The sequence below is a fragment of the Stegostoma tigrinum genome, chromosome 8, assembly GCF_030684315.1.
Source record: "Stegostoma tigrinum isolate sSteTig4 chromosome 8, sSteTig4.hap1, whole genome shotgun sequence".
NCBI lineage: Eukaryota > Metazoa > Chordata > Chondrichthyes > Orectolobiformes > Stegostomatidae > Stegostoma > Stegostoma tigrinum.
This window is the reverse complement of record NC_081361.1, coordinates 61,197,987-61,221,009: the sequence shown is the minus strand read 5'-3', so window position 1 is coordinate 61,221,009 and position 23,023 is coordinate 61,197,987. Positions and strand designations below refer to the sequence as shown.

General features: G+C 40.4%; 1 protein-coding gene across 4 annotated transcripts in view; it reads left to right on the top strand.

The window, feature by feature from the left end:
- The window catches only part of agbl4 (AGBL carboxypeptidase 4), a 736,228-nt gene that overhangs the window by 613,285 nt on the left and 99,920 nt on the right, over nucleotides 1-23,023 (top strand). For all 4 annotated transcript variants that reach the window (XM_048538942.2, XM_048538940.2, XM_048538939.2 and 1 more), the window contains one exon: nucleotides 12,441-12,593. In XM_048538942.2, the coding sequence (XP_048394899.1) occupies nucleotides 12,441-12,593 (153 nt within the window). The remainder of the gene's footprint in view (nucleotides 1-12,440; nucleotides 12,594-23,023) is intronic.

Below are 23,023 nucleotides of genomic sequence, written 5' to 3'. Positions count from 1 at the left end.
GGTTCTAGGTCTGTAGCTGTTGGAGGGGACTTAAACTAATTTGGCAGGGGAATGGGATACAGCATGGAACTACAGTAGTGGGTGTTGCACAGTCAAATGTAGGGAAAAGCCAAGTCAGTCTGGCATAGAGCATAACTAGTCAAGACAAAAGGGAGCGTGACAATATTTTGTCGGCATTTATTTTAATACAAAAAGTCTTGCAAGTAAGACAGATGAATTGAGGGCGCTGATTATCACATAGATATGACATCAATAGTATCAAGGAGCGAGGGGCAGATGAGCAGCTCAGTATTCTGGGGCATAAAACTTTAGGTGAGAAAGGGTGAGGAGAGAAGGAGAGCTAATGTTCCAATAATGATCAAAGAGTTTATTATTGAATGCTCCTCAGTTGAGACATTATGGTAGAACTTAAAGCAAAAAGGGAGCAATCACATTGTGGGAGTGTACTATAGACTCCCAAACAGTCAGGGAGAGATAGAAGGACTGCTATCTCAGCAAATTTCAAAGAAGCTTAAATACAATAGGCAAATAATAGTAAGGGATTTCAACTTTTCTGATATTAACTGGGATAGATAAAGTGATGGTGGAATTCTTAAAATGTATCCAGAACAGCTTTTTAGCCAACATTTAGAATTTCCTATATTGCACAGTGTAGGGCCTAATTTTAGGAAACAAGAATGGGAAAGTAATAGAAGTATTGATGAAAAAACATTTCAATATGGTTGAATGAAGTCATGAACAAGGACAGAAATGGACCATAATGGTTTTAATTTGGGGGAAGGCTGATTTTAATATAATAAGACAGGATCTGACCAAGGTGGACTGGGGGAAGCTGCTTGTAGGAAAATCTACATCAGAGCAGTGGGAGTCTTTCAAAAAATAGTGAAAGTATAGGGCCAGCATGCTCTTGTATAGCTGGAGTGGGATTGAAATTTCCTGGACAGCCCTGGAGATGTGTAGAAAATGCAAGGGGTTACTTAAAAAAATTGGGAAAGTGAAAATGAAAAAAAAAACACTGGCGTGTGAAATAAATGATAATCCAAAAGTGATTTATGAGTATATTAAGAGTGAGCAAGAGCCAGAGAAAGATTGGGGCCTGTTAGGGACAAAACGTGATTGATAACCATAGATGGGACTGGGGGATATAGATGGGGTTTTAAAGGAATACTTTACATCTGTAATCACAGCAGAGAAGAACGATGCAGGTATTGAAATCAGGGAGGAGGACTGTGGTTTACATAAACAAATTATAGTTGAGAGGGAGGGCTTCTGGCATGCCTAAACCAGATAAATCTCAGGTCCACAAGAACTGTACCTCAAGCTACTGTGGAAGACAAGAGATGAAGATATCAGCTACCCTGACATTAATTTCCAAATTCTCTCTGGCCATAGGAAGAGTGCCAGAGAACTGAAGGACAGCTAGTTTGGTACCATTATTCGAGAGGAGTGATGGGGATAAACCAGGGAACCATAGACCGGTGAGTCTAACATCAGTGGTAGTGATACTACTGGAAAGAATTCTGGTGGACAGATTAGTCTGCACTTGGAAGGGAAGGATTAATCAAGGATAGTCAGCATGGCATCATCAGGAGAAAATTGTGTCTGACAGGTTTGATTGAATTTTTTGAGAAGTTGGATGAGGATAGTGTAGTGGATGTAGTGTGCTTGGACTTCAGTAAACCTTTTAATAAGGTCTCACATGGGAGAGTGGTCAAGAGAGTAATAAATCCAGGAAATCGGGATCAAAATTCGCATATTATCTGGAAACGTAGAACCCCTACAGTGTGGAAGCAGGTCACTAAGCTCATTGAGTCCATACTGCCCTTCCATGTAACCCTGCAATTCTCATGGCTAATCTATCTAGCCAGAAGGTGGTACAGTGTACAGTCTGGTCATCATGCTATCGGAAAGATATAAAGAGAGACTAGATAGCCTAGGTTTGTTTTCCTTAAAGCAGAGAAAGCCAAGAGGGAACCTAGCTGAATCTAACCTTGCTCGGTTGCTGAAAGGAAATTCTTCTTGCAGGCTTCCTTTACCCTCTCTCTCAACTTCACTGGACAATAAAGAGACATGGTCTTTTTACAAAAGCCCCTGTAGCTCCTGGTGCATTTGTTGAGCGCTACCACTAACATTTAGATACACCTCCTGGCTTCTAAGCCTTCTCCTGACTGTCAACAGCTACAGCACCAGCTTTTTGGCATTATCACCTCTTAGCCCTCCTCCTAAGTACTGGCTGACTAGTAACCAGAAATAAAAATACTTTCCTCTGATTCCCTTCATTCAATTACCTAAATTGATTATGAAGCAATTTTTGACCTGTTCTGCCAATTGAAAGTCTCGAAGCGAGTTCTATATATGTTCCAAAATGGTATTGAGTGCAACTAATAATTTGAACAATAAAACTTTACATTCCCTTAACGTTACAATATTCACAGATTACTAGCACGTATAATGCAAAATGAATACAAAACGTGGATTTTATTAAAACTACTTAATTGTATGTCATCTGGTCAAAGGCTCTAATTAAGTCTGAGTGCACTGCAGATACTTAATTTGTCTAATTTACCAGAACTTCTCTAAGAATTCTGTGAGTGGCACAGCGACTCAGTGGTTAGCACTGCTGCCTCAAAGCGCCGGGAACCTGGGTTTGGTTCATATCATGTATCACTTGCCTGTTTCTACCTTGACTTATAGTTCTCACAACACCACAAAATAAAATTCTAAGTTTCTGTTTGAATTCCCCAGTGGTCCTACTTCTCCTTAGATCTGTATTCTCCTTCAGAGCTCCAGCTGCAATTCTTCACTCCTGCCTTTCAAACTGCATTTTGTTTGACTTTTTTGCACCTTATTGCTTTTACTATTCCCGTAGGCAGCTGTCACTTTAACCTTGCAGGCCCCACGCATTATAATTCCTTCCCAAATCTTCCATCTGCCCGCATTCTGCTCCTCCTGTAGTCCTCCTTCATCTCTTCAATACTTTTGTCACCACTCCTAAAATTACTTTCTGTAACTCAATATCAAGAATTAACATTTATATAGTGCTATTAACATAGAAAAATGTCCCACACCCTTCTGCAAAATATATAATCAAACAACATTTTTGACTGAGACATTAAATAGAGGCTCCATCTTCTTGCTTACGTAGATGTAAAAGATCCTTCAGCATGTTTGAAAGAAAAATAGTGGAGCTACCATCATGTCCTCACCACATGTATCCCTTAGTACTCTTCCATGTTAAACACTACCAGGGGAAGCACTGAGAGTTGCATGGCCGCAGCATGGCGATCTTCATTCCCTATCACCGAGAGTCATTCGGTACTACTAACCCAGCTGGCCAAATCCTAAAGGGCATTGCTGCTAGACCAGTCTGTGGTAGTTGGTGAGGGAACTAGCAATAGAATGAAATATACTTGACCTCCTCAACAATTTACTTGTTTCAGATGCCTCCATCCATGACTGTAGTAGCATGAGTGACCACTACACATCCCTGTGGAGATGAAGTCCCATCTTCACATCCAGGATACCCTCTGATGTGTTGTGTGGCACTGTGTAGAGGATTAGAGTTTCTCTGGATGGAGATGGGGATAGCCTGGCAGTCTTATGGAGAAAATGTTACTTGTTGCACATCAGCCCAAGCCTGAGTGTTGCCCCAGACCTGGTGTGTATAGACACAACCTACTTTAATATCTGAGAATAAGGCAAGAAACTGTGGCTGCTGGAAATCTGAAACGAAAACAGGAATTTCTGGAAAAACTCAAGAGGTCTGGCAGCATCTGTGGAGAGAGAAATGTATTAACATTTTGAGCCCAGTGTCCCTTCTTCAGACCTTGCAGCTCCAGCAGCTTCTGTGTTTTGTTAGAAGCTGTGAATGGTATTGAACAGTGTGCAAGCATTAGTGTAGTAGCATTAGCACCGTACAAATAACCTAACTTCCAATATTATAATAGAGTGAACACTGTTGATAACATAGTGAAGGTGGTTGGGCCCAGGGCACTACCCTGAAGAACATCTGTGGTAAAATCTTACAGTTGAGATAATTGGCCTACAACAGCCACAACTTTTGTATTCATCATGACTCCAACCAGTGCAAAAATGCGTCAATAACTGTTCTGAGGAAGGGCCACTGGACCGAAAACGTTAACTCTGCTTTTTCCCTTCACAGATGTTGCCAGACCTGCTGGGCTTTTTGAGCAACTTATGTTTTTGTTCAATAACTGCTCATGTCTTTGTAGTTCAATTTCTCCCCTTGAAACTGCATTTTTCTCAGTCCCTGAGACTGCATCCAAGTGCGAACTCTCAGACACGTTATTTAGCTTCACTAATCTACCCTTTGGATTTTTCTGAGCTCCAGTATTTCTTATCGGCGTCAACTACTTCCTGTGTCTTCCTTCATCCCCACTTTCATCTACGCTGAATTACCAATGACTTTCTAACTGCCTGGAGCCCACTGACAGCGCTTATACTGTCTGGCTTCATTTTGCTTCAGCATTTTCCTAGTTTCAAAATGCAACTCACTTCTCCCACTTACAAGTAGATAAATTGAAACCAGAGCTTTGTTGACCTCTATCCATTGCCATGACACTATGGCAAGTTCTGGATTGTCTTCTACCTGACTTATGATTTAGTATCCCTTATTTATACTTTACAAGCCTTTTAGTGTTCTGTGGATGCTTTTAATATAAATTATTCAACTCCCAACCAAGGGAACTACCTATCAGTGGAGTTTGCATCATCGAGTGTATTCAGTGCTGAGTTAGACAGATTTTAGATCTGCAAAGGAAGCAAGGGTGGTGCAAGGCAGGTGGAAAAGTGGAGTTCAGGCTTGTTAAGGTTGGCTGCAATCTTAATGGTGGAGCAGACTCAATGGGTAAAATGACCCATTCCTCATATTTATGTTTGTACATTCTTATGGACAGGATGCAGAAGTTGTGATAAATGGGGAACTTTTTCTAGTTGGCAGTCATTATCTAATGGAGTGCCACAAGAACAGTGTTGGTGTATTAACTATTTACCATCTATATTCATGGCTTAGTTGAAGAGACTGTGGATAATGTATCTAAGTTTGTTGGTGATATCAAGTTGGCTGACAATGTCAGCTATGAGGAAGAAAGTAAGAGGCTACAAATAGATACTGATTGTTAAGAGAGTAGCTAATAAGGAGTAGATGGAATTTAATGTGAAAAATTACATGACAAATATGATAGGTAATTAAAGAGAATAACACAGATCATTGAAATCTGAACGAGCACTGTTTTGCAATTATCTTTACAACTCACAGTTCCAGTTTTTTTCATTTGGAACACGTCCCCTTTTAACAATAATAGAAAAGCAAACTTTTTTTTAAAAAGTGTGGAAGTTTTAAATGTTGCTGTTCAGGCAGGCTTGATGTCCTTATTCAAGGAACACAAAAAGTTAGCATGCAGGTCGGGCATGCAATTAGGAAGGCAAGTGGCATATTGGCCTCTATTGTCAGGGATTAGAGTGTAAGATTGAAACAGTCATGTTAAAATTGTCAAAAGGGAATTGTGCTGACATTTTTCAAGGAGTTTAGCAGAGTTTAAAGGCATCTGAGCTGAGTGCTTGCTATTGTTCAATAGACTGATTGTTACAGTCACTTTTACATATTCATTGAACTGTGCCTCAACAGGAACAAAAACAAAATTGCTGGAAAAGCTCAGCTGATTTGGCAGCATCTGTGGAGGAGAAAAAAGAGTTAACGTTTCGGGTCCAGTGACGCTTCCTCAGCAGGGAATCTAGAGTGAAATTACTTAAAAAATTACTTTTTTGTGTTTCCAGCAACTTTGTTTTTGTTCCTGATTTACAGCATCCACAGTTCTTTTGGTTCTTATTGAACTGTGCTACATCCTCCATCAGGACCTGTGCCTGCAGAACAGGGTGAGGACTGTGTTGCCAGTGGTTGTCAAGATTGCTGTCATGTTAAGATTTCACATCTCATCATCCAACCAATCTGGCGTCAGCAACATCATGGTTTTAATATAATTTAGCTCCAACTCCCAAACAAGGCAACTACCTATCATAAAGAGTAGTGGAGTCTACATCATCAAGTGTATTCAATGCTGAGTTAGCCAGATTTTAGATCTACAAAGGAATCAAGGGTGGAATCAGACTGTTTTAGGGACATCACAGAGGCCTTGTACACAAGGAGATGGGACTTCACTAGTCTACCACCTAAGTATTGAGATGCAGGAAGAGCAGGCGCATGACTTTGCAGGGGGAGTGGAAGTCATCAAGGTGCCTCATTGAGAAATAATGAGTAAATGCATGCTGCTTTGCAGGTGTTGCATTTCAGTGAAGAACTGGAATTGTGAAGATGCAATCGGTGTCTGACCAGACACAGAGAATCATGCTGGTAGATGCCGTCTCTCCTGAATTGCATTCTCCACTAGTCAGCAACTCTAGTCTCATATGAGGCAACACACAAACCAAAGAGTAGGTGCTTGGAGACAAGAGCCAGCTGCTCCATGTGTGGCACTGAACTCCAATCCCTGCCCCACCCCCATCTCACAAATCAGACGCAGTGGATATACAACTGGATTCTGTGAACAAGAGTGTCACAGTGCAAATCATCAGTGTTTTAAATTAATGGTTCTGCTAGCTAGATAGTTTGAGGGAAGCCCTACAATATTCATTGGAGCAGCTGTCCAAATTCTGGTGTTCTGCCTCATTCTGCACAATAGGCTCGCTTGACAATATAACTCATAGCAACAGGACTTTTATGAGCAAACTACAAAGAAGAAGAATATGAAGGGGAGAGGCATCCAAGGTACCGCTGCTTGGAGTGAAGGATATTTGGGGCATCGTGATGGTGGTTTCAGCGGTGACAAAGAGGCTCATTGCTATTGACAGATTGATGTGTGGGGATGAAGCAGGATTTCAGAATTTGCACAAGGCAGGAATATTCAAGATATTCTTGATAATGCAACAGCATCAGTCATTACTGGCTCAATAATTCTGTCCAATGATCTCAGGTCTATGGCGTGCACCTTGTCCTCTGCTGCTTCTCTAATACCGGTTTTATCACTAAATTTGGATCTGCTCTCAGGAAATCAAAACTTCAGCTTCCATGGTAACTAAGCCACCCCACTAACCATGTTTCCTACTCCTGCACACACCATAAAATCACCCCCTATGAAAAACTAATTACATTTATTCAGTGGGCATTTCATTATCGTGACCTACGTAATTGTTTGGACACAATGACCTAAGTCTTCTAATCTCAAGATTGCTGCCTAGGATCCTCGGCAAATGTCTCTGACCCCGGATTTAGGTTGGAGACTTGGCTGGTTATTACGCCGTAGCTGGATCTTCCCCAGCAAAAGTTAGATCATTTAAAACCTGGTCCAATACATGTGTACCTCCACAGTGGATCATACCCTCCCCACCCTATCATGTATCCCAACCATTATTCCCTAATTTGTGTAAAAGATGCCCTCACCTAACATTTAGTTCTTCTAGGATCTTCTTTGGGTGCATGTGCTGCCTCCAACTCTCCTTGTAATACTAGTCCACAGGGCTTACTAGTATTAGGTGGTGAAACATTAACCACTGGTCATTCTTAGATAGAAGAGGTATGTATTTGAGTAACAAGAAATAGTTTATTACATAATAGCAAGATAGATTATATTACAGTAAGGCTGATTAATGAGATTAGCGCAAGGTAAGACACATTGTTGTCACCTAAGAGACAAGGGCACATTGCTCTGTCAGCCAAGATGAGCGTAGAAAAGATGGTCAATAACTTCAGGCAAGAAAAATTACCATTGTCCAACCATCCACATCAACCACGTGGACTGTGTACAATCAGTGAGTGGGTTTTATCAAGAATTGTCTTGCAAATCATAAAATAAAGTTTGCATAGATCGCAACATATTCCTCAGTCTGAAATATAAGACACCCCCATTCATTCAGCACCAAGTATTATGCTTTTACACATAGTCAACATGCAAACAGACGCCTCTGTTCTGCTATGCAAAGTTACACTTGAATGAGTAGTCGGACTAAATTTACCCAAGAAACGTGTGCTTTACTTAACTTGTACTCTAAGTCAACGTACATACTCAGGCAACACAAGACTGTGTTGTGAACAAGAAATGTGAAGAGTTTTAAAACGTTCAACGGAGAAGAGACTATGCAAATGATGAACAGAAATAGATCCTCCAGCAAAATGAATGAAGTGCAAAGTTGGCTTCAAGCTAAAATATGTAACATTTTCAAATCACCATATAGCTGTGCTGCAGAGAGAGAATAGGTATTAGTGAAAAACTGGGGCAGTAATGGAAGAAAAAGAGTTGACCCTTAATGAGATGTCCAAGACCAAAAGTGTCATGAGAACGGGGACCCACACTAATCTGATCTAGAAAAGCATGAATCAATTATAACCTTAAAAGCCATTGGAATGATTTATTTCCTTCATAAATGTAAAACTTAAGTGGGTCAAATCAAAACCTCAGTCCAGCAGATATTTAAAACCAAAAGCTAGTTGGTGGAAACAATTTACTATTGCAGCAGCAATCTAAGATTGCTCAGAAACTTCTAAAAAAAATCGTTGACGCCAAAATTATCAATTTCAATGATTCCTCATGTGACAGTTACCAAAACACTAATACTCGTTAGATGACACATGCAGCATGGATAAAACACCCATGAATTTTGGTATGTTCAGCCACCAATCTGCAGAGTGGAAAGTTCTAAAACATTTCAAGTAAAAATGATAAGTGCAACATGATAAGATGTATGATAGCATAGCTGATTGAAGGAAATTAAATTCTTTGGCAGTTTTCAAATGTAAATCCATGCTGAACGTTATGTTCCCTGCAGGAGGTTTAATGCATGTCCCTGACAGTGGTTGAACGGACAAAGAAAGAATAACTTCATGGATGAAGGCATGATGGAATAGGCATCACAGAGGCCTACGTAAAGAATGCAGCTAATTACCATGAGATCCCACATAACAATTGAGATCAATTGAGGTGCCTGTGAATAAATAACACATACATTGCAGTTATGTCAAGGTGATCTAATGTATGTGGTCCAATATTTGAATATGTTTCAACAAGTCAGTCGAATATCATGTTCATACCACATGGAATAAATGAATGGTATTAGAATAGGAGTATGCATGCTACCCCTTTGAAGTTTGGTTTCATTTCCAAATTGTGGGATACGATTGTTGTACAGAATGTTCACATCATTCAAAAAATGTGAAATATCCAATTGAATTTTTGGTAAGGAAAATGAGAGATTCCTGGAGGGATGATTCTGAAAGTGTATCTGTCAAATCTGACCCCGAGTGGAATTATGATGATGCATAACCAAAATGATTCAGAATGAATTTGGGCAACTCCTTGGATCGGATATAAAGACCATGAATTTGGTGGGTCTAAAACATGTTAATTGAGATCAGAAGTATCTTTGTACAATTCATTCAGTCAGTAATCTGTGCCATATTAGTTTAATGTGAATTAGCAATGTTTGTTTTTTGTATCTCAAAATGGTGACCATCCACAACTACATTGTAGGTTCACATTTTATACTCTTTATAGCTCAACCATCATTTTGGAAGGATTCTTGGAGTGTTCGTAGGTCTAATAAAGCACCACTTTCTACACTAAAATCATTTCTGTCTTCTGAACTCCACAGTTCCTACAACCTTTCAAACTGTTTCACCCAAATGACTTGGAAGTAGCTCATTTATATCTAGGATCATGGATTAGGTTTTCAGATCTACCACCTGTTACATCTTTTAAAACATCTAACATGATCATCTGTCATAAATTCCAATCATCCGCAGGTTCTATCATGGTCAGCAGTAAGACCTGGTACCATTGACACAGCACATGAATATCTTCTTCGTGTTTTGATTTTCTCTCCCATAATTATATATATGAAATGTATATTGCATAGCCTCTTATTTTCACTTCTGTTTTTTTTTGCATTTTTGTTAATACTCTGTTTAAATTTCTTCAGCTACGACTTTTCATTATGTTCAATGCTTCTAATTTATCGCATTATTCATGACATATCTTTGTACTCCTTAAGTTTATGAATTTATTTGCTGACATCTGCTCTTTCACTGACAGTACTCACTGTAAAATAAGATATTTGCATACTACCTTCTTTGCATATTGAAGGAACAATTTTCCCCAGTCAATAATATTCTTACAACACTATTGCAGGATTTACGAGGATTTGAAATTGATACCGTTACTAAATCTGATAGTAACAATCTGTTATCTACAATTATTCCACAATTGAATTAGTCAACCTTCTGATATCTACACTATTTAAGTCACTTGTTAGCTGCTTCAGAAATGAAAGATGATATCATTATTTCAGGAGTATTGTGATTGTATTTTTTATTGAAATTATTTGTTCTTTTTTCAAAAAGTACGTATTTCACTGTCTTTAGCGAGCAAATATGGACTTATCACATTTTTCAGCAAAAATTTGGAATTTTAACCCTTGAATCTGAACTGCACAATGTGAATTTTTTGATTTATTTAAAATTGTAGTAGCACTTTGTGATTATATTATCTAGAAGTTCAGTTTATAATTATCATTCAGCCGAAATCAACATTTTAATAAGTCTATTAATTATTTATGTAACTTGAACACAATGCCCCTGAAGTAGAAGAGAACCACTTCTTGTTCAATAATGTCTAATATATTTGTGGAATTTGAAAGGAATTCATTTTGGTCGTTTGATTCACATGAACACATATCATCCAAATCTTATCAAGTTATATCTGACAAAGCCATTTGAGATAATGTGCTGAAGATGAAGAAATATCTGGGACTTCTACATAGTTCATTTTGACCTTTTTTAATATTAGAAAATTAATTTCTGAGCAGAAACAAATGTATTGGGTCTGTCATAAAGATGAATACAATCCCTTAAAGCCATTTTGTCTTTAATTCATCAGTATGCATGCTTGCAGTTTGACAAATACTAGTCTGCTGTCAGAGCTTCAAATATTTTTAAGAAATGTTGTTGCATGTGAAATATAAATAAGCTGTGATATGAACAAATTTAATTTATCCTGAACACGTTGTGAATTAGCTGAGCTCATGAACATACCTATTGTATTTTATATCTGTCTGTCTATGCTGTCTGTGCCAGAATATATACCAGAAATGGAAATTGCACTTTATACTTCTGATTTGTCCTTTTCCCATCATATGAGGAAATTTGCCGATTAAAGGAGTTTAACAGCTATTAAGTCTGAATCTCCTTCAAGCTTCTGATAGACTGGCCCTAACAGCAGTCGCTTTACTTCTTTACAGGCACCATCCATCAGCTTGACATGGCTGCCGATGGGCCAGTCATATTGTCTATATTTCATACGCAAACATCAGAGCCGCTGACAGCACTTTGCACACCAGGAAATTGCTTCTGCTGTGAACAGAATTTAAAACAGAGCTCTTGAGCTCCAGTGTGTGTTTATGACCTTAGGAATAGAAGCGTTGTCGTGAATAGATAATGTTGTGATGTTCATGGATATTATTTATCACTTGATTCTTGAGTTACAATGTTTAGTTCAGTTCTTATTCATTAGAAATTTAAGTCTTCTCTTTGCTTCCAACAAGAGAGGTTTTATAATACTACATTTTCAGGTTCTCAAAATCTGGATTTTACTTTGTTTATGTATGGTGACAGAAACCACTGAAGAGAGAAAGTTCATTATTTATTGCTCAAAAGTTCAAAACAAACATATTAAAAAAGGTATTATATGAAATCCTGCATTGCAGAGCTCAGTTCAGTGATGTAGAAATTTCAATATTGCTGTGGGTACAAATAGAACCTTAATGCATCTGCATGAATTTCCAATATATCTGTTGAAAGAACATTGAAAAACGTGTTATGAAGAAAACCTATTTAAAAATCAAAGGAAAGTATGACAAAAAGAGAATCTTTTGTGTGTATTTTATGTAGGATCTTTTTATGTTATCATAATGTATGCCAAAATGGTAAAATATTCCTGCCTGGCACATTGAATTAAAATGAGCACATTATCCACTGTTTTTGGAGTCCTATTATTTTGCAAGTAATTATAGTTTCAGTAACTTCTCTCCACAACGGATGTACAAGCGATGCATCTGGGAATTAAATATCGAGACAATTCTTGTAAAGTATCTATTGCATCATTTCAAATTTCACTCCAAACCACAAAGTTATAAATTTGAGATGACTGTAAGTTGCAGTTCCTTTAAAACTCATCATCTTGCCATTTTCAAATTTCACAGCCAACCGCTTGGCGCAATATATTTTCATTCACCTTAGGATTAATCTCCTAAAGGATTGACCTTTACTTATTCAAGAAAAGGCAAAGTTAAGTTCTTTTAGTAAAACATTTCAACCTTGAAGCTGGTTTATGTTTTTCCAAGTTACATTTTATGTTGACTTTTATCCTTTTTAACAGAAAGCAAGCATGGAATTCTACATTGACATCCATGCACATTCAACTATGATGAATGGATTTATGTATGGAAACATCTTTGAGGATGAAGAGAGATTCCAGAGACAAGCAGTCTTTCCCCGGCTTCTCTGCCAAAACGCTGAGGATTTTTCATTTGTAAGCAGTTTTGCCTTAATTACTTCAGTAATTTAGTTATTTCAAGAGTTTGCCAGATTTTTGCAAATTTGTTTTCACTTCTGTAGCATTTTGTACCTTTTTTTCAGAAAACATTTCATTCATACATAAGAACTGTGTCTTTGATATAGTAAGTCTCAACTTACAAAAATTACCAAGTAACCATGGGGAAAATTTACTGTAATCCTATGTGTAATAGAATTGTCAATATGTTTTCTTAAGTGTCCTCTGATTGATATTTTGGTAAAGGAAAAACATTCTCTCAAAAGATTATTTCAGTTAGACAAACTTTGGGTGCCCACAGCACCTCGTGGGTGCCCAAGTCTTGATTTGCTAGATCTGTCCAAATTCTATCCCATTTAGCACGGTCATAGTGCCACACAACATGATGGAGGGGATTCTCAGTGTGAAGTTGGGACTTTGTCTCCACCAGGACTGTGCAGTGGTCACTTTTACTGATACTGTCATGGATAGATCATCTTCGGATGGCAGATTGGTGAGGATGAGATCGAGTATGTCTTTCCCTCTTGTTGGCTCCCTCAGCACCTAGAGTTTAGCAGCTATGCCCTTTAGGACCTGACGATCTAGATCAGTATTGCTGCTGCCAAGCCACTCTTGGTCATGGACACCGAAATCACCACTTGGAGTACATTCTGTGCCCTTGCCACCATCAGTGCCTCCTTCAAGTGACTTTCAACATGGCAGAGTATTGATTCTTAGCCAAGGGAGGATGGTTCATGGTAATCAGCAGGAGATTTCCTTGCCCATGGTTAACCTGAAGCCAAGAGTTTTCATAGGGTCCAGGGTCAATGTTGAGGACTCTCAGGGCCCCTTTGAAAAGTTTCTTGTACAAATCCACCCTCATGAACGCTTGACAAAAGTCCTGAACTACAAAAGCAGAAAGTGGTCCTAAGATTAGAAAAGCAAATCCCTGTCGCTGCTAATCCATCTCATATGGATCTGAATTCCTTTTATTCCAAGCAAAAAAAGGCATCTGTTTACTGTTACAACTCAAAAGAAACTACTAGCTGGTCTGTTGGTTATTTCAGCATTGCTGTGGTATTATGTGACTAGTTGAAAGACAATTTGCAAGATTTCATAAGCAGCCCCTCCCTCATCTAACTATTGTAGCACCATTTTTTGTCCATTTATAGTTTTCATGTTTAATTTCAGTTGTTTTCAGAATAAACCAATTTGTTTGGTGCCTGAGTTTCCATGTGATGCATTGTCTTCTGTCTGTCTTGAAAAGATATCCTGTCCTGCAGTTAGCAAAGAAGTGAGTTTGGAGGTGTTATTGTTTGGGTAGCAGAAGCTTCCAGCACATCATTCGAGGGATTGTGCGATATTTTATTCCTAAGAATTAGTTTTTAAAATCCATTCTTCACATGAAGGTTTTTTTGTCCAATGTGGATGAGCTGACGTTTAAAATGGCTACATGAGCAGGTATTATTGGGTGACTGGGAGCATGAAGTTTTGTCTGAGAATCTATCGGTGTGTATTAAGATATTTTTATTGCTAATAATATCCTTGATGTTCCTGCTAATACCGTTCTTAATCAGGAATTCTGCAAAAGGAAAAGATAGGAATTTCTGACTGAAACAGGCGTAGACTTTTATGACACTGTCAGATATTTTTGAAAGATTGAGCAGTAAGTTACAGCTGACAATCGCTAGCCATTGGATGCTGCAGAAAGCCACTAGTTTGGAAGAAGGAAGCATTTTCCCAGTGAGGGTACAGTATTGGAGATTTTACCTGGTTTTGAGAACTGTCCATCTACTGCAATTTTGAAGAATTTCAAGAGAGTATCATGGGAGAGATTAGTGTGCAGTTCAAAAGTAATCTAGAAGGTGGTGCGATGCTTGAACAATACAATGTGTCCAAAAAGATTAAGGTAGCACATTGTGCCTCTCTGTACATTATGTATTCTGTGATCTCTCAGGTGTTGGGTGATGGTGAGGAGAGACTGATAGCCATTTGCCTCATGCACCCTCAGCTCCAGTGAACGCAGTCATGCTTAGGTAGAGTGAAAAGCTTTATCCTTGATTTCTGAAGGAAGAAAATTTCATAAATACTTGTATTGTCACAGTTTCACAATCATAACTGGTCATAAACCTCTAAAGCCTGGATTAAAACCTGTGCATCCACTACTCACTTCAGCTGCAGGCAAAATGTTGAGTTGTGCAGTGGTTTTGTCTGCTTCTCAGTATGACATTCAGAACACACGTTTGGATTTCATTGGTGTAGTGATGACAGAATGTCTAGATTACCATTTGATTTATTTATTGTCACATGTATTTTATTACAAAATACAGTGAAAAGTGTTGTTTAGTGTCGCCACTCTCCAGCACTGTCTTAAAATATAGAAAAAAACCAAAGCATAGAATATAAAGAACAGTTCTTCTTGTTAGAGATGGTAAGAACTGCTGATGCTGGGGAATATGAGATAACAAGGTGTAGTGCTGATGAACACAGCAGGCCAAGCAGCATCAGAGGAGCAGGAATGTTGACGTTTCAGATCGGGACCCTTCTTCAGAAACTTTCCTGCTCTTCTGATGCTGCCTGGCCTGCTGTGTTCCTTGAAGCAATGTGGATTTCAAAGCTTCAAAATCTCCCCTCTCCCCACCGCATCCCAAAACCAGCCCAACTCGTCCCTGCGTCCCTAACCTTTTCTTCCTCTCACCTACCCCCTTCTCCCACCTCAAGCCACACCCCCATTTCCTACCTACTAACCTCATCCCGCCCCCTTGACCTGTCCGTCCTCCCTGGACTGACCCATCTCCTCCCTACCTCCCCACCTACAGGCTCCATCCCAGCCTCTTTAACTTGTATGTTTCCTCTCCACCTATCTTCTCCTCTATCCATTTTTGATCTGCCTCCCCCTCTCTCCCTATTTATTTCAGAACCCTCTTCCCCTCCCCCATTTCTGATGAAGGGCCCAGCCCCTTTCCTGCTCCTCTGATGCTGCTTGGCCTGCTGTGTTCGTCCAGCTCCACACCTCGTTATCTCGGATTCTCCAGCATCTGCAGTTCCTATTATCTCTGCTGTGTTCGTTCATTGTTATACCCGTTCAAAGTGCACTGAGGGATTTCTGATGAATGAAAAAAAACTAGCAAAATTTTAGATATTTTGCACTTCCTATAGGCTCCCAGAGGAAATTACTTTGGTTTTGTTCATGAGACTTCCAAATTTCATGAGCATGAATGGAGTGAAACTATCCAGAAACTATCCACATCCTGCTTTGAAGCAGAGCACACGGGACAAATTGTTAAGCATCCGCTTGTTAAACAAATGTTTAATGCAAATTGAAACAAACATCAGATGTCATTGATTCACAAACTTGCAAATGTTTGTTTATTTATCCTAACAAGACTCACACCAGTACTGGCAGAACACCAGCTGAATTGTTTATTGGAAGATCGGCTCAAGTGAGTCTTTTACAGAAGCCACAAATTGCAGTCAGTAGAAGGAAAAAAATCCAAGCAAAAAGAGAGATAGGAGTGGAATGAAAGAAAGAAATCTGAAGTCGACCCAGACGTTAGAATGAAATAGTGGTTGAGGCGGCTAACAGAAAGAGTTATGAAAATATATGGCATTCGTACACGTTTAGTCAAGATGTCCGGAAGTGAAGACGTTCAGTTTGTCTATTATTTGCTGAATATTACATTTATTTGGAATCTCCAAGTTCTGGAAAGATTTTCGCTGTGAGCCCATGTATCTTACCAAACTTACTGTATTAATTAACTATCCTATCTCTATGACAACTGATTCTGGTTCTGTCTTACCATGTGTGTTCCTAGAACAACTCAGTGGATATCCTGGAATTCACTGACATCCCTTACACGAACACTGTCTTCAAAAGCCAGTCATGCACATGGACAAGCATTGTCAGTCAGGAGCTGTCTTGCACAGTTGCAGACATTGACCATTCAGGTATTCAGAGTGAGAATCCCAACCACATAAGGATTGAAGAGCTGAATGTCTGGCAGAGTGAATAGCTGTTAATGGAGACAGTTGGTGGCTAACGATAGGTAGTGTGTTATGGCAGGCTCGGGGATAACAAGGCATGATGGGTGGAGTAAAGGGCAAGGACATGGGACAGAGATAATGGGAACTGCAGATGCTGGAGAATCCAAGATAACAAAATGTGAAGCTGGATGAACACAGCAGGCCAAGCAGCATCTCAGGAGCACAAAAGCTGACGTTTTGGGCCTAGACCCTTCATCAGAGAGGGTCTAGGCCTCTCTGATGAAGGGTCTAGGCCCGAAACGTCAGCTTTTGTGCTCCTGAGATGCTGCTTGGCCTGCTGTGTTCATCCAGCTTCACAGTTTGTTATCAAGGTCATGGGACAGTTCAAACCCTAAAATGATTGAACTTGATACTGAGTCCAGAGGGCTGCAGGGCCCCCAAGCAGGAAATGAGGTGTTGTTCTTCCAGCTAGGACTGCGCTTCACTGGAACACAAGCCCGAAACAGAGATGTTGGCCAGGGAATAGGATGGCATATATGAGGTCTACCTGGCTGACCTAGTTACAATCATTACATCCCTCCCCCTCTGAGTCCGAGATTGTAGGCCTGTTCCTTTTTCTGTCGCTCCAGCTCGGGCATTTTAGCACTGGGTCAGGTTCCTTCAACTCTACCTCTGATACAGGCAGCATGTAACACACAGTAGCTTTCCTTTTCTATCTAGACCACCTTGGAAGAAATATATTCTCTTCTTCAGGTGACGAAGGTGTCGAGGCAGCGATATCGGCTATGTCTATCTCAGATTCCGAGGTATCTTCAAGCTTGGCAGAGAATCCATGGGTTCTCTCACTTAGCAGACTTAGCAGAAAATGAAGAAGGGTCCCGATCCAAAACATCAACTTTCCTTCTCTACTGATGCTGCCTGGCCTACCGTGTTCCTCCAGTTCCACACTGTGTTATCTCTGACTCCAGCATATGTGATTCTTGCTATTTCCCTAACTGGCGAAAGAACTCTCTGCATGTCCAGCTACTTTAAATGGCACAATGACTAAGAACACTGAATCCATGAAGGGGCCTGTTTAGTCGATTTGTAACCGAGTCCATGGTTTACCCAGCCATTCTCATGAGAGCTGGCAAATGGAGTTTAATGCAGACAAGTGTGAGGTGATGCACTTTGGTAGGAGTAACCGGAAGGCAAAGTACATGGCTAATGGTAAGATTCTTAGTAGTGTAGATGAGCAGAGAGGTCTCGGTGTCCATGTACACAGATCCTTGAAAGTTGCCACCCAGGTTGACAGGGCTGTTAAGAAGGCATACAGTGTTTTAGCTTTTATTAATAGAGGGATCGAGTTCCGGAACCAAGAGGTTATGCCGCAGCTGTACAAAACTCTGGTGCGGCCGCACTTGAAGTATTGTGTACAGTTCTGGTCACCGCATTATAAGAAGGATGTGGAAGCTTTGGAAAGGGTGCGGAGGAGATTTACTAGGATGTTGCCTGGTATGGAGGGAAGGTCTTACGAGGAAAGGCTGAGGGACTTGAGGCTGTTTTCGTTAGAGAGAAGAAGGTTAAGAGGTGACTTAATTGAAACATATAAAATAATCAGGGGGTTAGATAGGGTGGATAGGGAGAGCCTTTTTCCTAGGATGGTGGTGGCGAGCACGAGGGGGCATAGCTTTAAATTGAGGGGTGAAAGATATAGGACAGATGTCAGAGGTGGTTTCTTTACTCAGAGAGTAGTAAGGGAATGGAACGCTTTGCCTGCAACGGTAGTAGATTCGCCAACTTTAGGTACATTTAAGTCGTCATTGGATAAGCATATGGACGTACATGGAATAGTGTAGGTTAGATGGGCTTGAGATCGGTATGACAGGTCGGCACAACATCGAGGGCCGAAGGGCCTGTACTGTGCTGTAATGTCCAATGTTCTATGTTCTATGTTAAAGTGGGGGAATTTTGGGGGTAATTTTTGTCCTTGCTGGCACTCTTAGGCACTTTTCCACCTATGTGGCCACATCTGCATCCAATGCTAACCACCAGGCATAACTTCTAATGTCACTGTCTTCATTTGGGAAACCCCCAGATGATCCTAAAGGAGTTAACCAGAGTCTGGTGGCAACCTTTACTCAGGCCAATTACTCTTGTTCCCCATAATAATAAGGCATCCTCTTCTGTAATCTGGTCTCTTCCATTTCAATTCTGGTTGTGGTGGGCCTTTGGTTTCCCTCAAGACCGCTAGCTGTTTCAGTTTTGGCTGGAACAAATCTTTCTATGTCCAAAGTCTAATATTGTCAGCTGTGACTGGAAGTGTAACCAGAAAATTTAAAACCATTTTCCAGTTGCGAGAACACTGGTGACATATCTGCCAGTGGGAGGAGGCTCATTGCATTCGCATTTGCTACTTGGCCTCCCGGACTGTGTTCCAACTTGTAATTATACACTCAGAATTTGAGACCAACACTGAATTCAGCCTGAAGCTATGGGTGTCACTGCCTTGTCCTCTTTAAGCCGACCTTACAGAGGTTTGTGGACCATTATTATTACAAATTTATGTCTGTAAAAGTATTGGTAGAACTTCCTGACTCCAAATATGACCACTAAACCTTCTTTTTCTATCTGGTCATATTTACTCTCTGTATTAGCCAAATTCCTGGAATCAAATGCTAATAGGTGTTCCTCTGCATTCCGCCACCCATGAGCTAACACTGCTTTGATGCCATATAGGGAGGCATCACATGTCAATACCAGGTATTGCTTGGGAGCATAGTGTGTCAACACCTCAGTGGATAATAGCTGTTTTGTCAATTCCTGAAAGCTATGGCTTGGCTACAGAACCATTTCCAAGCCGTTTTTGAGAATTGGTGCAAAGGTGCCAGGATGGAGGCCAGGTTATGTATGAATTTTCCATAAAAATTCACCACCCAAGGAAAGACCTAAGCTGTGGTACAGACATGGGAGCCAGAGCATCTTTGATCATTCTCAATTCATCTTCCAAAGGGTGTAACCCGGTCTTGTTGACTCTGTAACCGAAGTAGGTCACTTGGGATGCCTGGAACACGCAGTTTTCCTTTCTAAGGCAAACGCCCGCCTGGTAGAAATGCCTAAGGATAATGTCCAAATTCTCTAAGTGCTCCTTATTGGTCCTCCCTGTTATTAGTGCGTCATCTAGATAGATGATGACCTGAGGTAGGCTTTGTAAATTGCTTTCCATCATCTGCTGAACAAGTGCACAGGCTGATGATGCCCCAAATGTCAATCTTGTATATTGGTATGAACCCTTATGAGTATTAATAGTAGCATACTCCGGGAATCCTCATCTAATTGCAACTGCATTACGCATGGCTCTTGTCCAGCTTCATGAAGGACAAACCCCTGCCAGCTTTGTGTACAAATCCTTACGGGAGGGATTGGCTATTTATTCAGCTGCAAAGAACGGTTTACTGTTTGTTTAGGATTACTACAAAGGCAAACCGACCCATCAACCTTAACAATCGTTCCAACCAGTGCTGCTCATTCTACCAACTCGACTAGTTTGATGATTTATTCGCTTTCTGGCCTTTTGATTTCTGCCTCTACTTTTGCCTATAAGATGTATGGGACTGGGTGGGTCTTGCAGAATCATGGAATTGCTTTCTGGTCAACATTCAATGTAGCCTTGGCTTCTTTGATAGTTCTTAGACATTCCTGGAAAACTTCCAGGTTTTTAATCAGGACTGCACTGAAGCAGCCATTTTCTAATCAAGAAATGTTGAGCCAATGGTCAATTTTACCACATTGAAGCGCTTTGTAAATTGTTGATGATATTGCCTGAAAGATCCAACATTTAGTGCGTTTAGGAAAATCAGCAGCAAGGGCTAGTTTATGTTTCTCAGCAGACCCAGCTCTTCCTGATTCCAGATACCTTGATCAGGCACTGAGTGCCACCAAGAGCTCATTGTAACCATGACTGCAGAATCCTGAACCTGACAAGAAAGATCTTTCCCATACCCTAGTCTCATATTCCTTTAGCCTAACATTGTGCAGATGGGACCAGAGTTAAAAGGTGGTGCAGAGAGTTCCAGTTCTATTAGATTCAGAATTAACTTTGACATTCAAGAATATCATATATTTAATGTGTGCCTTTGATAATTATTTAGCATTTTGCTGTATGCAAAGTAATGAACTACAGAGTTAACAAAAGTAATGTACCTTTCTTCCAACAAAGTTGTAACACTAACATGGTCAGTGCACCTCTGGTGAAGTGTTGGTGTTCTGTCTCACTTGTTATTTATATGCTTTGGTTTGCTGGAATGGTTGGTATTTCTTCCGGTTTCGTTTTTCAGTGGTTTGTATATTAGGTCCAATTCAGTTTTTGTTGATGGAGTTCCAGTTGGAATGCCAGGTCTCCAGGAATTCTCTGGCATGTCTCCATGAGATGTTACTGACAATTGTACAAAATGCGGAGGAATTGTACAAAATGCGGAGGAATGGAATTGTGGGAGATATAGCAGTTTGGATCGGAAATTGGCTTGCTGAAAGAAGACAGAGGGTGGTAGTTGATGGGAAATGTTCGTCCTGGAGACCAGTTACTAGTGGTGTACCGCAAGGGTCGGTGTTGGGTCCACTGCTGTTTGTCATTTTTATAAATGACCTGGATGAGGGCGTAGAAGGATGGGTTAGTAAATTTGCAGACGACGCTAAGGTCGGTGGAGTTGTGGATAGTGACGAAGGATGCTGTAGGTTGCAGAGAGACATAGATAAGCTGCAGAGCTGGGCTCAGAGGTAGCAAATGGAGTTTAATGCAGACAAGTGTAAGGTGATGCACTTTGGTAGGAGTAACCGGAAGGCAAAGTACAGGGCTAATGAGGAAAGATTCTTAGTAGTGTAGATGAGCAGAGAGATCTCGGTGTCCATGTACACAGATCCTTGAAAGTTGCCACCCAGGTTGACAGGGCTGTTAAGAAGGCATACAGTGTTTTAGCTTTTATTAATAGAGGGATCGAGTTCCGGAACCAAGAGGTTATGGTGAAGCTGTACAAAACTCTGGTGCGGCCGCACTTGGAGTATTGTGTACAGTTCTGGTCACCACATTATAAGAAGGATGTGGAAGCTTTGGAAAGGGTGCAGAGGAGATTTACTAGGATGTTGCCTGGTATGGAGGGAAGGTCTTACGAGGAAAGGCTGAGGGACTTGAGGCTGTTTTCATTAGAGAGAAGAAGGTTGAGAGGTGACTTAATTGAAACATATAAAATAATCAGAGGGTTAGATAGGGTTAGATAGGGTGGATAGGGAGAGCCTTTTTCCTAGGATGGTGACGGCGAGCACGAGGGGGCATAGCTTTAAATTGAGGGGTGAAAGATATAGGACAGATGTGAGAGGTAGTTTCTTTACTCAGGGAGTAGTAAGGGAATGGAACGCTTTGCCTGCAACGGTAGTAGATTCGCCAACTTTAGGTACATTTAAGTCGTCATTGGACAAGCATATGGACGTACATGGAATAGTGTAGGTTAGATGGGCTTGAGATCGGTATGGCAGGTCGGCGCAACATCGAGGGCCGAAGGGCCTGTACTGTGCTGTAATGTCCAATGTTGCCTAGCTGGGTGATGAAACATCTGCAGTCAAACACATAGACTCGGTGAGCAAGTCTACAACCTCATTCAAGCCCTATACACAGGTACTGAACCATACGAAAATGGCATGTTTATGCCAGCGTATATATTTTGTTTTAGATTAGAAAAAAGTTAAACAGCATGAAAATGATAACTGAGCATTTTGAAATTTGTAGGAATTAATGCTGTGTGATCCACCCTCCACATCTGAATTAGTCCTGATTTCAGCCTAACACACCCAATAAAGATACTTTCACTGATTATAAGGCCTCCCTGTTGTGCTGTGAACTAGCTGTGCAGACCCAGACTAGTTTCTAAGGCAGGGTGATAAGAGCTGAGCCTTACATAGTTCTGCCATGATCTCCTGCGGTAATGACCTTTGGATCTTTCAGGCAATATCATCAACAATTTACAATGTGCTTCATTGTGGTAAAATAACCTAATGTGCTTCACAAATAGCTTAGCAAACAAAATTTTGTGTCAATCCAAAAAGGAGGTAATAGGATAGATGACCAAAAGCCTGAATGAAAAGATATATTCTGAAGAGTAGCTTAAAAAGGGCAGGCATGAGGTAAAAGTGTAGAAACATTTTGGGAAAAAACTCCAAATATTTTTGTGCAGTATTTTATGTGTAGGTAGTTGGTATAAATCCTTTCCATCTGCTGTCTCACCACACAGCAAATATTACAGTGTGCCAACAGGCGGTAGACTGCTAAGCGTCTGCAGGGATTAAATTGTTTATGAGACCTACACAGTAGCATGATGCAAATTGAATACCGGATATTTTAAAAGTGAAAATTTCCTCATTTACATTTAAATGCTTATACTTGGACATATCGAGAATGCTGCTCAGGTAGTGCCTCC